The following is an 18,475-nucleotide window of genomic DNA, read 5'->3' on the forward strand; positions in this document are numbered from 1 at the left end:
ACTTTAGAAATGAACTTCTAAGGAAACACAGGAATATTACAATTGTCAAAATATTTATACAATAACAAAATGAAAGTATATGCTTACCGAGTCCAGAATAGCAGAAAATACTTGAAGATTGCAAATTAATCGTAGAAGTTAAAACTTGTGATGAGAGAACACATAAATGTGCAGTGTTCCTCTTTCGCTGCCTGGCTGCTATCTGATTATATACAATGCACTGGATGGGTCACTACACTACCAAAGGATTAAGAAACTGTTTACCAACATGTAACAAAAGACTTCTAAGAAATAACAAACTACACTGTACAGGGGTGCAATAAAACAGCTGAAGGGACAATGTAAACAGGAAAAGGCAGTTAACTAGAACCTGGAATTAACTAACTTGAATAATAACACAATGAATTTTCTACCCCTACTACACTCACCACTACTACTACTATGTCGCCACTCGCCACATTGTTGTCCTCAACAATGTTAAATTTAGACAATAAGCAACTAAAATGAATTTACAGCAAAAATGAATTTAAAGCCATTGGACCCTTTCGGTACAGAAAAAAAAAAAAAAGTTCACAGATTTACGAATAATTTACAGGGTTTACAGAAGGTAATGGTGAAAGACTTCTCTTGAAATATTAGTCCATGAAATGCTTTACTTTTTGAGAAAACGGTAAAACAATATAAATTCTCGTTAACGAGAATTACGGATTTGTTATAAACACATGTCATGACACGGCGAAACGCGCGAAAACAGGAGTAAGTTTTCCCGTTATTTTCTCCCGACTCCGATGTCCGATTGAGCCTAGATTTCCACAGGTTTGTTATTTGATATAGAAGTTGTGATACACGAAGTGTGGGCCTTGGACAATACTGTTTACCGAAAGGGTCCAATGGCTTTAATACAAAAGAAAACAAAGATACAAAATCACGGCCAAAAATAACTTAGACGAGCCATATGTATAGTTTCCCTGAAACCCTTATCATTGAATGAAACTTGGAGACTATGCAACTCGGCCACCTTAGAGATTTAGGTAAAACGAAACCTCCAAGTACTTAATGTCTCCACTGACGTCTTCCTTGTATGATAGTACCCCATCCTTCATTACCAGACTATCCCACACTTTTACAAGTCTCTTGACTGCTCCCGATTCTCTCTCAAGTTGATGAGGGCTCGGCCTCTTCCCACCAGACGACTTCAACTCTCTTACCCTGGAAACGACTGGGTCTTCCTGTTGAGCTGACTTTAGGTTGACAATGGAAGGAGTTGGCCGAGTTGCTTCTACTGGAGTAGGATCTTCCTGCTTTAGTGGTGATGGTGAATAGAACACTGTTGTCGGTTTGGACTGCTGGCCATGAAAATCACGCCATTGCCCCTGGCAACTCGCGGGTTCTCGTCTGCTCCGAGCAGAACTCCATCTCTGACGACCGGCGTCCATTTGCATATGCAACTTCTCCAGCAGATCTCCTTGGTGTCGCTGTTGTGCAACAATCTCTGCAAGGAGACTCTTCACCTCCACCAGCAGATTTCTCTCCTCTGGCTCCTCCATCTTTTTCTCCTCCAACAGAACTGGGCCTTGAGCTTGGGATCTTTACACATGCACAGCCAATGAAACTATTGGGTTTGTAAAGCCGGTGCCTGCTATTTTTATCCTATGGATAAAGACATGCGGCTAGTGTACGTACGAATCGGCGTTTAGCATACGGCAATAAAACGCCACAATCTTTCTATATAATGACCCTCCTCAGGGTTCGGGTGATCATCCACGTATGAAATCATTTTCTGATAAAATTCCTTCGGATACTTTTGGAGACACTTTCTTGTCGCTGAGAAACAGCCCGACCAACAATGCTCGATGAACTGCGGCGGCGCCCTTCCAAATAGCTCTCGAAAAAACTGTCCAAATGTACTGTTTGTATGGCGCATAGTACCACGGGCGTATTCAGCTTTCCATTTTCCGCCGAAAGCAATCCTTCCCCAGTTTGTGTTCTTTCCAATCAGTATACATGGCACTCCACTTCTTGCTTTTTCGAGAAATTTCGTCGGAGTGGTATAGCAAGTCTTTGAACTGCCATGGTTGTCTATTTTGCCTTGGAGAAATACAGTTACATTTGCCAGGTTTTCGTAGTTATTGATAATGTGGTAGAGATAGGTGTGGCCCTCCCTCCCAACGTTGGGGAGTTTCTGCCAGTCTTTGACGCTAAATGGCGGTTTTGATCCTAAAAAGTGACTTTTGTCGTACACGTGGGTAAAACTAGCCACTGGTTTCAACCAGTCAAGATTCTCATCGTAGTGGGCTATGACGAACTCGTACTCCATCACTGGCGTTGGTGTCGAATGCCTTTGTGTGGTTCCTGTATGAAGATAAAAAGAAGAGATTATCAGAAAATTAAAAAAAAAAAATTGATGCATCAACTATGTATTTGCACCAAATGTTTCAAATGTTACGGAGCTCATGAGTGAGCGCATTTCACAATAATGCAACTGTGTCTGATGAAGTTGCTTCGCTCGAGTTAGGCCTGATATTATTTAAACAATAGACTTTTGGGACGCTTGGTGGCACCAGACTTACTTGGTAAAATCTATTGTTCTCGGTCATGTGTGTATGCTCAGAACTACGTAAACAATGGACATTTACATGTGGTAAGTCTGCTGCCACCTAGCGTCCCGAAGTCTCTAATTGGTATTAATCACTCTTAAAATTAATGACAATAAAAACCTTTGATTAGAAACTTCAGCCGAGTTTATATTGATTTTTGGGGTTGAAAAACATTAATGAGAAACATTTTACTTCGAAGTGTGGTAAAAAGAAAGAAAAAAAATATCGTTTCTATGTGCAAGCGTTTTTGAGATATTTGAAACAAATATTTGTTGAAACGTAATTGTTCACATGTTTTTTGTTTATTATAATCTACATAATAGAACGATCAAATCGAAAGGTATGACCTTATCTGTCATAAAGGGTGGCTGCAATGCTTTTTTTTATTCATTTAAACGATTAAACAGGACTTTTGAAACCTTACATATTTTTAATTATTTTTTATTAAATGCGCAAGTATTTTAAAAACGGTTTTAAAGAGATTAGGGGAACCCGCCCGTCCCTAAAAGGGAGCCTTCATTTGCAAAAAACATGACGTTATGTCTGTAACCCGAGCTGTACGACCTTGTGAATAGTACAGGTACACACGTGTGCAGTGTGTGGCCTGGTACCTAGGCGCGTGTAGTTAGGGTCCAGACTTTTTTTTGCCGATGATTTTGTTTGTATTCCCGACATGACGTCGATGGTAGGGGGGGGGGGGGGGCGGTAACAATCCACAGAGCTTATTCGCTAAGTACACAAGTTAGATATATCGGGAATAAACAAAACACATTTTATTGATGTTCAAAACATATTTCTGAAGTAAATGACAGCAAAATTAACTGTTTTATTTTAATTCACTGCAGCATCCCTTTAATTTAAACAAATTCGTGTTGTTATGTAGAATCAAGCGAAATGTTTGATCTATTTTTATTTACCGATGATCTACATTCACAATATTTTAATCTGTAAACTTGAAAGTCACTTACCTTTTACTTCTGACTGATCTTGTGTTGGATACAAAATGGTGTACCTGGAAACATGTCTTCCATACAGCGAGTAAAACACGTATATTGATACAATACTGCAGACGAGGGCTCCGACTACTACTCGGTGCTTGGACATTTTTGGTGAAATCATTTTTCATTTGTCTTATAACAAAATATAGATACTCTATCCAACAATGTGTGTTTTATTTTGGTACAACTGTAGAATGCAGGTACACTTCGAAGCTTCGACTGCGCCTCCGCGGAGACGGAGTCGCGGTGCGTTCATACCATTGATCTCCATTATGCCATGGTTATTCCTCCATGATTATACTGACTGGATAGGACATTTGCGTGCATAAACACGCGGCCGAACAATGGCGGCGCAATTCCTTCAAACGGGTAAATATTAATGTGCACTTGGTCGGGTTTGAGTCTGTCAGTTGAAGCAATTTATTCCTCCATGGTTGAAGTTGTAAATTAAGAATAGAAAAGAGGGGAAAACATGACGATCGATAGTTTGATAAGTATGAAAAAGTTTCTGATTGAAATGCAAATAAAGCAAACTAATAACACTTTACATTTTTGTCTATCAAATGCCCTATTAATATTATGATAATGACATTATTTCTAAACAAAAACTCGGACGAGAAACTGTATTGGGATTCAGGTACATGTTTTTTTAATTCTTTCAGTTCATTGAGAAACTGACAATAAACCATATAAACTTAAAGACAAAACAAGAGTCGCTCCTATAATTTAAAATTCGAGTAGGTCTATGCAAACTAAGACTAGAGTGAGAACCACATACTCGCTAAAATAGAGAGAAAAGGACAAGAAAGATAAAAACAAAATACAATGTGATAATTGAGAGTTGCCTCCATTAACGAATTTAAACTTATTGTTTAGCTTCTATTCATTGAAAAACAATCCCAACAGCCAAACTTTCATAACCTTTTTTACTGTTTCGCCAGAAATAAATACTTTTATTTCGGTCAAAAATAACGAAGCCGGCTATTTCTGAGACGACTGATCCTCTCAACGAACTTGTAATGTTTGTACCGTCTTCTTTCCCGATCCTTTGAATTATTGATGCTATGACAAACACCTTGTTGGATCCCGGGCTTCCCGTCCTTGTCGATTCCAGAAAACCATCTGTAACGGAGTGAAAACAAAAATTGCTCGATAAAAATAACAAATACTTGGCCTTTAATAATTATTTTTATGAATGATAGTTTAAATTTCCTGCCTAATATTTGTAACGTTAGATATAATAATAATAATAATAATAATATGAATCATTAAAAAAATGCAAAGGCTTACTTACTTCTGTGGAAAGACAATCCATTTGCCGACTCAGTTTTCCCTCCTCCGGCGATTGACAGCCGCGCACACCTTCACCATAAGCATTTTTAGTTTGTTTGATCCAATTCCAAAAATTTTAAATCCCCAAAATGACAATAATTATTAAAAGGACGAAAACTTCTCCCTGTTTGCAGCAACTCCGTTTAAAAGTGTACAACGCATTTCGTGTGACGAACGGTCTTCACCCGTTTTAAAAATTATTAATATTGCCCTAATACACTTGACCCCATTAGAGGATTATTTAATAAAGGGAAAGAAAGCCTTTATTTTTTTAAGAATGAGAGCAACAATGGCAAGCAACCGGTTTATATCTTACCGGATTTTAACGATGTTGATGGTGATTGGACGATCGCAACATTGTGTAACTTTAGTATGCAATGACACTGTATGATGGCGCACAAAAGAGACCTCGCAAATCGCACTGTCAAAATAACCAATTGTGGTGCAAGATATGCGAAGAGATTTCCTATGGTACATGTACGTAAGGAGGACGGAAAGTGGACATCTGCTTTTCTGGTGTCAGAAATGCAGAAAAGCAGATTTTATGGTTGTTTTTTTTTTTTTATACATGAATTTTTCTCCTTTTCTACTTTTCTGTTACCAGAAAAGCAGGTTTTACCTTTTCTCCTAATGCTGGCGGACGAAAAGTGGCCATTTGCATGTCTGCTACCAGAATAGTAGAAAAGCAGGTTTGACGTTTTGTGAAAATGCCATTTTCTATTTCTTTGCTTTTCTGCCACCTGAAAAGCAGATTTTACTCTGGCGGACGAAAAGTGTCCATTTTTTTCTGCTATCAGAATATTAGAAAAGCAGATTTAACGTTTTGTGAAAATGCAATTTTCTATTTCTCTGCTTTTCAGCCACCTGAAAAGCAGATTTTACTCGGCGCCGAAAAGTGGCTCCTTTCAGATACCGGAAAATCATATTTTACCTATAGGTGGCCGAAAAGTGGTTATTTGTTTTTTTCGTTCAAAGGACCGCCCGTGAATGTTTCAGTTTATTTATGGAGGACGGAAAGTGGCCATCTGCTTTTCTGGAATCAGAAAAGCAGAAAAGCAGATTTTATGTTTTCTATATGAGAAATTTTCTCCTTTCCTACGTTTCTGCTACCTGAAAAGCAGATTGAACGTTTTGTGAAATTGCATTTTCTACGTTTCTACTTTTCTGTTACTAGAGAAGCAGGTTTTACTTTTTCTCCTAATGCTTGCGGACGAAAATTGGTCATTTGCTTTTCTGCTACCAGAATAGTAGAAAAGCAGATTTAACGTTTTGTGAAAATGCAGTTTTCTATTTCTCTGCTTTTCAGCCAGCTGAAAAGCAGATTTTACTTGGGCGGCCGAAAAGTGGCCATCTCCTTTTCTTCATTCAGATACCGACCGGAAAATCATATTTTACCTAGGCAGTAGGTGGCCGAAAAGTGGCCATTTGCTTTTTCGCTTTCAAAGGACGGCCCGTGAACGTGAATCATAAAAAAAATGCGCACAATGCACGACGCCGAACTGTGTTTGTGTTTGTGTTGGGGAACCAATCACGTCAGTTAGTCGATACTGGAAGAAGTATGGCCTACTTTTGTGATGACCGCGCAGGCGGCGCGGCATCTGAAAGGAATACTCTGGCGGAGGTTTCACGGCTACCATCCAAAATAGACTTCGGCTCCCTCCGAAGTAGGCCTTAAGGGAGCCGTTTCTCACATTGTTTTATACAATCAACCCTCCCCATAACTCGTTAACCAAGTATAAAGGTTTTGTGCTAATAATTATTTTGATTTTTGGGGTTGAGAACGACCTCCGGATTAACGTGCCGGAGGTCGTTGGTTCGAATCCCACTCTAGTCAATTCTTTGTTCAACCCCCAAAATCATTTCAAATTTACCCAGTCAGTAGATATTGATAATATTTATTTTGAGTAATTACCAAAAGTGTCCACTGCAACTTTTTTTTTTTTACCGTGCAATTGTTGTAATCCTATTTTGTAGGTGTAGGCCTATATATATACAATAAAATAAACACCATTAGTGTACTGACAGTGACGCTTATAAGATTGAAATTTTGAGGCATGAAAAACATATACCTTTTACTAAATTATCAAATAACAAACCACAAGGGAAACTGACTGGGTACATTTCATAAATGATTTTGGGTTGAACAAAGAAAAATTGACTAGAGCGGGATTTGAACCAACGACCTCCGGCACGTTAAACCGGAGGTCGTTGGTTCAAATCCCGCTCTAGTCAATTTTTCTTTGTTCAACCAAAATCTTTTACTAAATTAACACATTACTTCGAAGTTAAAATGTTTCTCAAAATGCTTTATATTATCGGAAGCGGTTGTAATGTATACATTGCAAGGTTTTTAACCAAAAGTGTCGATTTGATATTTCAAGAGTGACATGTACCAAACGCATAAGGGGCACATTGAAGACTGCAAGCGCAGCAGCCGAGTATTTAGGGCTTTCTATACAGTAACACTACAGTATACTATAAAATTGGAAGATCGCTCAAATAATTTGTTATACAGGAAGCTATTAAAGGCAGTAGACACTATTGGTAATTACTCAAAATAATTATTGGCATAAAACCTTACTTTGTAACGAGTAATGGGGAGAGGTTGATGGTATAAAACATTGTGAGAAACAGCTCCCTCTGAAATGACCTAGTTTTGGAGAAAGGAGTAATGTTCCACGAATTTGATTTCGATACCTCAAGTTTAGAACTTGAGGTCTCGAAATCAACCATCTAAACGCACACAACTTAGTGTTACAAGGGTGTTTTTTTCTTTCATTATTATCTCGCAACTTCGACGACCAATTGAGCTCAAATTTTCACAGGTTTGTTATTTTATGCAAATGTTGATATACACCAAGTGAGAAGACTGGTCTTTAACAATTACCAATAGTGTCCACTGTCTTTAACTACAATGTGAAATACAATTTATTATAGCAGCGTTGTTTGCAGGTGTGGCGGTTTCAGTCTTCCGCCGCCGTGTTCAGTTTTCCGGGACTCAGTACAGCATAATAACAATTGACTGCTTTCGCTTGCTGTGCGCAGGCGTCGCATGACGTAATGTTACCGTATTTGGTCATTCGGAAAACTGAACACGGCGGAAAGTTGAAACCGCCACACCTGGAGTTACGGTGTCCTAGGGAAATCTGTGCCTTCGATATGTTTATGTGTCCATGGGAAATGTACATGGGCTGAAGGAGCAGTATTCAAAAGAGGGCGCTATCACCAGAAGGTTCTTTATGTCTGTGGTTTGTACCACGTGTGTACCACCGACACATGACTTCTTCAATCATGACGACACAACCCCTTTAACTTGACACTTGTTGGATGGACCCTGGACATTATTAGCCACGCCCTCCACTCGTCCGTTGAGTTCCTAGGACGCCATGTTCACGCCGTAGCAACCTTCATCGTCATACTTTAAAAACTCGCATTTTGGCTGCCTCCGGTCCAACGAATGGTACCTAAACGTATATTATTGTTGTAAAATACCAGATAAAAATTGGTGTTCAGACTAAAACAAGATGACACGCCGTCTTTTCGTAATACAACACAAAATCTGCAAAGTCAAGCTGCACTGTTTGTTGTTTACGTAAAAAAATAATCCGCGATGACTTGACAAATTAACTTTTTACGTCGTGACTTTGTCAGCACTCTCTCATAACTCATTTTTAGCTTCAGAAGTTAGCTGCAAGATGTCTCGTCCTCAACGAGTAGCAGTGGTAAGTAGAGTTGAACTATATACTTTTTTAATTTTACTAGTGGAGGAAGGAACATTTCATTTCCGTATACTAATTTTTTACTAACGTACTGCCACCACTAGCCCCACTTGTGTGGCCAAGGATTGCTGGATATCCTTGGCCACACAAGCCACTTGAAGTGGGGCTACCAAATGTGTACCACAATTTATAATTATGTGGCTAAAATTTTAATAAAGTTGTTTATATGCTATTTGTGTATTTATTTTTGGATAACTTTCCGTATGGCGCCACAAAAAAGGGATATCTCATTGAGGTAAATTAGAATAGATACAATATCGAAAAAGTGGTGGCGCCATCCCCCATAGGGAAACTTTTTTGCCACGGATTGAGTCACAGGACAATTGACTAGTGATTTTGTTGTCTGTGGTATGTATAGTACTACTAGTACCCGTGTAGTACCCCGTTCATTTCTTGCTTAGCTTAGAAATTTGCTAAGCAGATTTTTTTGCTTTGAAAACAGCTTTTGCAAATGAAATTGAGCCCTGGGCTCAAATTCAGTTATGGCTTTGCTTGCTGTAACTTAAAGCAAAGAATCTGCACTTACTATGGGTACTAGTTGCGATAACGTAACCCTCCTGCGTATGCCTCCTGCCGACGACGGAGGCAGGAGGGTTTTTATGTTATCGCAACTATACGGATACATTGTACGTACATAACAAGGAAATTCCGCGCTTACGTCTGCTGAGTCATGCTGCATGTTTGTTGATGATCGTTAATTACAATGCAAAGCTGTGTTTTGCCATCTTTCTTCGCTAGACATTGTCAAACTTGTTTTTATAATAAAGAGAGTTTCTTCCATCAGGTCACAGGTAGCAACAAAGGCATTGGGTTTGCCGCTGTACGAGCGCTATGCAAGCAACTTGACAATGGTGTTGTCTACCTCACATCACGAAATGAAGAAAGGGGTAAAGAAGCCGTGGCTAAACTCAACGAAGAAGGGCTTAAGCCTCAGTTTCATCAGTTAGACATCGACGACCGAACGAGTGTGGAAAGGCTCCGAGACTACTTGAAGAAAACATACGGAGGTTTGGACATTCTGATCAACAATGCAGGAATTGCATTCAAGGTACGTATTAAGGCCATTGGACCCTTTTGGTACAGAAAAGAAAAAAAAAGTTCACAGATTTACAAATAACTTACAGGGTTTACAGAAGGTAGTGGTGAAATTCTTCTCTTGAAATATTATTCCATAAAATGCATTACTTTTTGAGGAAACAGTAAAACAATATCAATTCTCGTTAACGAGAATTACAGATTTATTTTAAACACTATCATGACACGACGAAACGCGCGGATACAAGGGTGGGTTTTCCCGTTATTTCTCCCGACTCCGAATGACCGATTGAGCCCAAACTTTCACAGGTTTTTTATTTGATATAGAAGTTGTGATACACGAAGTGTGGGCCTTGGACAATACTGTTCACCGAAAGGGTCCAATGGCTTTAACAGCAGGGATTAAATTTTCACCAACAAAATGCTGATTTAAAAGTCAACTTTGAAAGTTTCAGCTGACTACAGTTCGACTTGTTGAGAAAACAGCAAAACTTTTCACTGTATTTTTATTGAGAAAATCGAATCCATCCATTTTTAGCGATGTGAGAGGGCTTAAAGGCAGTGGACACTATTGGTAATTACTCAAAATAATAGTTAGCATAACACCTTACTTGGTAATGAGTAATAGGGAGAGGTTGATAGTATAAAACATTGTGAGAAACGGCTCCCTCTGAAGTGACGTAGTTTTCGAGAAAGAATTAATTTTCCACAAATTTGATTTCGAGACCTCAAGTTTAGAATTTGAGGTCTCAAAATCAAGCATCTAAAAGCACACAACAATTTTCCACGAATTTGATGTGTTTTTTTTCTTTCATTATTATCTCGCAAATTTGATGACCAGTTGAGCTCAAATTTTCACAGGTTTGTTATTTTATGCATTTATGTCGAGATACACCAAGTGAGAAGACTGGGCTTTGACAATTACCAATAGTGTCCAATGTCTTTAAGTGTCGGCGGTTGCTAGATAGGGGGTAGCAACCCTATCTCTGGCCACAGCATTTACAAATGGACAGACACCACTACAGGGTCAAGAGTAAAAAAAAATACCTCCCTCATCCTTTATTGAGGCCGCATCCTTTTTTTCACTATTTTTTATTTAACATTTTTGTCTGTGTTTGTGTAGGAAATAAGTAACAGAAAATAAAAAGGCCCCCATCCTCCTCTTTTTGGAAAAACACGGAAGATCAACTTGGCCTTATTGATTTCTATCAGCACCAAGCACTTTCAAATTTTAGTCCGGTTCTAAGTCAAGGCCATTGTGACTTACGTCTCGCCGAGACTCGGTCGTCTAAAGTTCCATGCTTCAAATCAATACTTGATTTTACTTCTTCATTTTTGTATCAATCCTTTCAAACAGGCTTCTTCTACTGAACCATTTGGTAGTCAGGCAACCATCACCATGGCAACCAACTACACAGCAACAATCGACGCTTGCAAAATCCTAATTCCTGTGATTAAACCAGGTGGCAGGTACAGACACAGTTTCCATTTAACTATTTTATTCTTATACTCAGTCAGGTGTTCTGAAAGGCACTGGACACTATTGGTATTGGTAAATACTCAAAATATATTTGTAAGCATAAAAACTTACTTGGTAGCAAGTAATACGCCTCTCTTAATACTCTCTTAACCCTAACCCTGCATGACATCATAATTCCTACCCAAAATGAGGCTATGGGCGCACGTTCCCCATCACTTGCAGTGGCTGCGCCCATCGCCTCCTTTTGAGTTAGCATTGTGACGTACCTCATGCATTAATATTAAGAAAGGCGTATGGAGAGCTGTTGATAGTATAAAACATTGTGAGAAACGGCTCCCTCTGAACTAACGCAGTTTGTGAGAAAGAAGTAAATTTGTACTCAAATAATAAAAGACTTCAGGCCTGTAGCCTTTTATAATTATTAGGCATCTGAAAGCACACAAAGTAATGTAATGCAACAAGGGTGTTTTTTCTTTTATTATTCTCTTGCAAATTTGATGACCAATTGAGCCAGAAATTTATCAGATTTGTTATTTTATGCATATGTTGGAATACACCAAAGGCCCATTCACACGAGCGCTGCAAACGAGGGTCCCTGGTTAAGGGCGCCAGCCGTCTGTCACCTGTACCGCGTGCGATTTTTTAGCGAGCATTCACACGACACACACACACACACATGTAAACATACGTCCCTCGTTTGGGTAGGCTTGACTGCATGGACTAAAGTCTACAAGCGATTACAGTTAAAAGGAATAAAATAATACAATTTCATTGAAATCAATTTCATTTTAAGTCACATAAAATGTAGAATATTTTACAAACATTTGCGATAACGTAACTCTCATCCCGGCGGCCGCCGGGAAGGGGGTTACGTTTTCGAAGCTAAAAAAAGAAAAACACGATTCAAATAGCTTTTTGGACGTTAAAAATGCTACATTGTTGAATGGAAATGCTTTATAGATATGAAGTTATTGATGACACATACCAAATAATGAATAAAAACATCAAAAAGCTTAACCAAATGACGTATTCTGCTTCCGAATGAACGATGTTTTTTTTTGCTTCAAGGTTTGAGCTTGTCTCGAAATGCAGTGATCCAGCAACGTCGAGTCATGTTCGAGTCATAGAAAAACACGAAATTCCACGATTCAAATAGAGTTTTTGACGTTAAAAACGCTACATTGTTGAATGAAAATGTTTTGTAGATATGGAATTATTGATGAGACATAACAAATGGTGAATTCAAACATAGAAAAGCTTTGCCAAAAGACGTATTCTGCTCCCGATTGAACGATGTTTTTGCTTCAAGGTTTGGACTGGTCTAGCATCCGGCCACAAAACCCACCAGCCAAACGATCGTTGTCCAGCGTTGAGCAGATATACATCACGTGTATGTACATGTACATGTATATGCATGCTATAGTTCGCCCATTTCTTCCTCCATAGTTCTACACGTGTCAACGCAGCGGTCCCTCGTTACGATCGCAGGCATTCGGTTCAGACGATGGCTCCCCATGATTATAACATTGATGCAATTTTTTGGAGGAGGTCTCGATCTGTGTTATGAACAACACGGGACCCAGGTAATTTCGTAACATACATAGCATTCACACGACGTGGATTTGCAATTTCATAACATCGATGTTATGAAATCGCACGGGACCCTCGTTTGCAGCGCTCGTGTGAATGGGCCTCAAGTGAGAATACTGGTCTGTAACAATAACCAAAGGGGTCCAGTACCTTTAACACAGTCCATCATCTATGCATATCTAAAACGTCTAGTTTTCCAAGTATGAGAAAGTCGTACCACTTTGATTGCAAAGTATGCTGGAGCAATTGTAAATAAGAGGGAGATGTTTCAAACATTGCATATTGCTTTTACATACTTCACCTTTTTCCATCAGTTTGTGGAATTGCAATGATACATGATTGGGCTAACCAAATGACGAATTAAAAAGTAAAACTTTTATTCAAATACGTCGCAACTGGAATCCAAAAACTTGGGCTAACCAGAAACCAATGTGTCTGTGACTTAATTCTGTGTAGTTTGAAAAATTTGTTTTCCACAAAGATTCAATAGTTGACTTGTGGACAAGTCGTTAAATGTCTGTTGCGGTAATAGCGTTCGGAATCTCCCCGCGATTCCCCTGGTATTCTCGCGAGACTACTGCTCTCACGACTAGTTCCATAGAAGTCGGCAACCTGCAGTTCGCGCGAGAATAGTGATCTCGCAAGAGCACCGCCACAACTCGACTATCTCACTGCGGCAGACCATTAACAACTTGTCCACAAGTCTAATTCAATAGAAGCCTACCATTTATTTCTAAACTAATTAATTCTGAACTAAAAACTTTTGATTTCTCTTTTTTTTTTTCATGCAGGGTAGTCAGTGTGGCAAGTTTCACTGGGAAGATGGCTTTCGATAAAATGAGCAAGGAGAACCAAGATCGATTGACAGCTACTAAGACAGAGGAAGATGTCGCACTGCTTATGAAAGAGTTTGTTGAGTAAGTGCTTTCCACAAAGATGAGAGTCAATAATACACTGTTGTATTGATGGACTAAACAAAAAGTATTGCTTTAGGGCAATTCCAAGCAAACATGGACATGACACCAAAAAATCAAGTTTTTGTCACAACTTTCTTTCCCCTTAGAAGTTATAGCTAACATACGAAACCAATTTATTTTTAGTTGTTGACAAGGAATGAACCAAATTTTGCCAAATAAGAACTCAGCTTGGGCTCCACGTAGGCGTGGCTAAATTGAGTGGAAACGTGTAATGCGACTAACCGTAATGCGACTAACCATGGTTTTGCCACGTAAACCTAAAAGTTCAAGTTGCTGACTATTTATAAGTATCCTGTTGGATACTAATGTATAAGAGATGTGTGCTAAACGTAGTAAAACCTTTGCAAGGTTTTTAGTTTGAGGAAACTTTTGAATTGAGAAGTGTATTTTTTATCATGTCCTTTTTGTGTAATGCGACTAACCGCTTTTTACAAAGCTATAACATCCAGAGTACAACGCCCACAACATTTTTAATATCATCACTTAAAAGCCTTGGGTGTCAAGTACAAATCAGTCTATAAACTTAGTGGAAATAATATCTCACATAGAACTACTAGCACCAAGATCAAGAAATGACACTAAAAAGTGTAATGCGACTAACCATGGAATCGCCCTTTACCAAAAATAATTCTAAGTAAAAATGAGCAGGGTTTTGCTAAGTAAAAATTAACAGGATACCATTCATAAATTGTATGCTTGCATGTTGTGTAGGATGTTACCCTAAATCTGAAGCATAATTGTTTTAGTGCTCAGCTATTTTGGTGCTTTGTGCAACTCTATGTAAAAGGGCCATTATGAGTTCGCTGTAAAGAAACCATTTTAATTTATTTTGGTTGTGAAGTCAAGGACTCTCAGAAATAGTGATCTTGATCAATACAAGCCAAGGAAGAACCCAGTGGGGAGAAAACAAGGAAGGAAGTTTAATTTGTAGACGGGGGGTCAAAATGCCAGAAACATAATCCAGGGAAACCATCAAGTCAGGTAGAGACTGAAAACTCATTGCCCCAGGTTTAATTTTGAAGTGGGTCCTAGAGGTGGACGGCGAGGAAAGATACTTCTATGCCAACCCCACATAACAACAAGTTCAGGTAGAGAGATCAAGGGCTTGGGAGATCAAGGTGTGGCTTCAGGTCAAGGTCATGTAGTTAGGTTTGAAAAATGAAAATTTGCATCAGAGACGAAGAGCATTCATTTTGGTTTTACCTATATACACACCGACGTGTGTTAGCACACACTCCATGAGCTCTGTAAAAAAAGAAATCACATGCATATTACTTAAATAATAAGAAGAAATAATAATATCGAAGTCTTATATAGCGCACGTATCTACCAAGCAAGGTACTCAAGGCGCTGAGTATATACAAACTTTCAGAAAGATAGGTTATTGCAGTGATGAATTTTGAGACCCAATTAGTTAGCACCTTATAAGGGTTTACAAGGTGCTACGGCGCATTAAGCAGCCACATCCAGGAACACCGGGGCGAACCCCTTCTCTTTTCGATAAGTGCACTGGGTTCTTTTACATGCGTTACACAACACATGGGACCAACGACTTTACCTCCCATCCGAAGGACGAAGCAATGGTCAAGTGTCTTGCTTAAGGACACAAGTGTCACGGCTGGGAATTCGAACCCACACTCTGCTGATCAGAAACACCAGAGTTTGAATTCGGTGATCTTAACCGCTCGGCCACGACACTTTCATATTACTTGGGTGGGATTCAAACCCACGACCTTTGCAATAGACCGATCCAGTAGGCTCCGCCCACGCAGACGTGTGAGCAAGAACATGTGTGGCTCTCCAATGCCTTTCTGCACAACTCTGCCACGTGCGCCAAGCATACGCGCACGCACGTCGGACCTTAGTGTCGGACCTTCGTTGCGTTGTGATTGGTCAATACGCAATGGGGCGGAGCTTAATGGATCGGTCTCTTACAGAGCAGTGTCTTGCCAACTAGAACACCAAAATTGCCCCGACAGCTTTGAATCCTATATTTTGGTTAGTTTGGGTTATTTCATTATATTTTAAAAACTAAAAATGACATTACTTTTTTTACTCTTTGCAGGGCTGCAAACAAAGGTGACCATGTAAGCAAAGGCTGGCCTGACTGGGGTTATCCCATGACTAAACTTGGAGTTATTGGTGCGGTGAAAGCACTTGCACAAAAACACCAGAGTGAGAATCCTAAAGATGACATCCTAATTATGGCGGTAAGTTTGTTAAAATTATATGTCAAGAAACAATAAACCTTCAAAGTAAAAGTTTTTATTTTCAATGTTTGCAACCAAAGGACAGAGCTTTCAATAATAATAACAATAATATTCGGTTTTTTATTATACACTATGTCTAAAAGCGCTTCCAACATTATATTCAATCACAAATTTATAACGCCTAAAGCTGTTTTGTATGGTTTTCATCATTGGAAGTAAATAGAGTAAATTCATTCCACATCGTTGAGTTTTAAATCAACACACTATAATATTGATCACATTAGGTAGTTGTGGTTTATTAATTTTGGTTTTTACCCATACACCGATGTGTGTTAGCACTGTATACTCAGTACTTTCCCGAGTCCTGTGAAAAAATATCACAGGCATGTTACTCGGGTGGGATTCGAACCCACGACCCTTGCAATTCTAGAGCAGTGTCTTACCAACTAGACTACCGAGGTTGCCCGGCAGCTAGAGGCAGTTCGAATCCTATGTTTTGGCAGCGGGTACCGCAACGATATAATAGATGTTAAATTTGCATCGGGGATAAAGAATATTAATTTTGGTTTTTACCCATACACCGATGTGTGTTAGCACTGTATACTCAGTACTTTCCCGAGTCCTGTGAAAAAATATCACAGGCATGTTACTCGGGTGGGATTCGAACCCACGACCCTTGCAATTCTAGAGCAGTGTCTTACCAACTAGACTACCGAGGTTGCCCGGCAGCTAGAGGCAGTTCGAATCCTATGTTTTGGCAGCGGGTACCGCAACGATATAATAGATGTTAAATTTGCATCGGGGATAAAGAATATTAATTTTGGTTTTTTTTTTACCCATACACCGATGTGTGTTAGCACTGTATACTCAGTACTTTCCCGAGTCCTGTGAAAAAATATCACAGGCATGTTACTCGGGTGGGATTCGAACCCACGACCCTTGCGTGTGGTTTAGTGAAAACAACTAAAAATATGTGAAATTTTCCGCTGAATCTGTAAAAATTGTGAAATGTTTTTAGTGACGGTAGTATTCTGAAATTTCTTAATATTTCACGTTGAACCCTTTTTATACTACTATTCAAGTAGTTTGAATTTAATTTGTGATTTTTCTGTGTCTTTTTTTTTCACTTCATAAAACAGTGCTGCCCAGGTTTCGTGGATACAGATATGACAAGCCACAAGGGAAAAAAGACACCAGATGAAGGGGCTGATACGCCAGTCTACTTGGCCATGCTACCACCTGGTTCCGAAGGATTCAATGGCAACATGTATGCAGACAGAGCACTAGCCAATGTGTGGTAGTCACAGGGAACCAGACTTTGTGTAACAACAATTATACCAAAGTCTAGTGTTGTATTCAAGTCACAGAGTTACATATAAGAGGGCGCACTGGCCTATAAACTCGACCCGGCATGCGCGCATCTGGCCATTTTGCAAGTTGACGAAACAGCATCGCATAGCGTGTATTTATCAATATACACAGCGTGTATTTCACATTCAGCGCAAGTCAGAGTTCATTTTACAAAATGGTGCCATGTCTCCTTGCGGTCCCGGCGCGTTTGTGCATGTAGCATTACCAGTACGTGCTCTAGTTCTTATATATATATCTATGATTCAAAGACTGTTTAGTCTAGTGTCAGGGACCCTACTATTTGTAAAAACAGTTATACCAAAGTCTAGCTTGGTATTCAATTACTTTTAGTTGAGTTTTAAACATGCTATTATATCTATATATATTGTACGGTTCTATATTTTAAAAGGCTATTTTTTATAGAATCCATAAAGTTATAATTATAAGCTTTGCATTAAAGGTATTGTGCAAACAAATTTGTGTTAAAGGCAGTGAACACTATTGGTAATGATTGTGAGCATAAAAACTTACTTGGTAACAAGCAATAGAGAGCTGTTTATAGTATAAAACATTGTGAGAAACACCTAGTGAGAATACTGGTCTATGACAATTACCAAAGGTGTCCAGTGCCTTTAAAGTATAGTTATTTTAAAAACTATAAAATGTACTTATTCTCAGTATCTTGATTATGAACAAAAAATTTTGCATGCTGCATTTATTTCCATTTTACATATCGTCAATAAAATTATTCTGGATGCAAGATGTGTGTATGTTGCATTTTGTGTTGAATTGTAATAGGTGCGTTCGATTAGCTTCCCTGGGTCAACCCCGGTCTGCCCCTGGTATGTTCGAGTAGCTTTGACGTCATTCCAGGTGCTCACCTGGGTCAGCCCCAAGTGCAGCCCTAAGTGCATGCCCTTATTGTGGAATGGGTCACTAGGGGATTGCTCCAGGTGCATGATGTGACCACAAGAGGGTGGTTGATTGTTCGATGAGCTCTTGTCAGGGGCTCACCGAATGAGCAACCGTGGGGTTGACCTTCCTCTATGGGTTGACATAGGGAAGCTAAGCACATAGAGGAAGCTCTATGCTAAGCAAAAGCACATTTTTCACAGTAAGACAGGTTT

The 18,475-nt window shown here is 39.2% G+C and overlaps 3 protein-coding genes across 3 annotated transcripts; 1 reads left to right on the forward strand and 2 right to left on the reverse strand.

Annotated features, from left to right (window-relative positions):
• Positions 1 to 525: 525 nt before the first annotated feature.
• On the reverse strand, positions 526 to 1,547 carry LOC139948975 (uncharacterized). Its single transcript, XM_071947359.1, has one exon. It carries the CDS (start codon positions 1,545 to 1,547, stop codon positions 1,020 to 1,022), a length of 528 nt encoding a protein of 175 aa, XP_071803460.1. The 3' UTR covers positions 526 to 1,019.
• A 138-nt stretch (positions 1,548 to 1,685) lies between these two features.
• Positions 1,686 to 3,912, reverse strand: LOC139948972 (uncharacterized). The gene is made up of 2 exons (XM_071947356.1): positions 3,566 to 3,912; positions 1,686 to 2,352 (listed from the first exon to the last, which is right to left on the reverse strand). Exons 1-2 carry the CDS (start codon positions 3,714 to 3,716, stop codon positions 1,694 to 1,696), a joined length of 810 nt encoding a protein of 269 aa, XP_071803457.1. The 5' UTR covers positions 3,717 to 3,912; the 3' UTR covers positions 1,686 to 1,693.
• A 4,427-nt stretch (positions 3,913 to 8,339) lies between these two features.
• Positions 8,340 to 18,253, forward strand: LOC139948758 (carbonyl reductase [NADPH] 1-like). Its single transcript, XM_071947072.1, has 6 exons — positions 8,340 to 8,649; positions 9,491 to 9,754; positions 11,099 to 11,211; positions 13,603 to 13,728; positions 15,854 to 15,998; positions 17,138 to 18,253. Exons 1-6 carry the CDS (start codon positions 8,623 to 8,625, stop codon positions 17,297 to 17,299), a joined length of 837 nt encoding a protein of 278 aa, XP_071803173.1. The 5' UTR covers positions 8,340 to 8,622; the 3' UTR covers positions 17,300 to 18,253.
• Positions 18,254 to 18,475: the final 222 nt, after the last annotated feature.

The sequence above is a fragment of the Asterias amurensis genome, chromosome 16 (assembly GCF_032118995.1).
Source record: "Asterias amurensis chromosome 16, ASM3211899v1".
In the NCBI taxonomy this organism is placed as follows: Eukaryota; Metazoa; Echinodermata; class Asteroidea; order Forcipulatida; family Asteriidae; genus Asterias; species Asterias amurensis.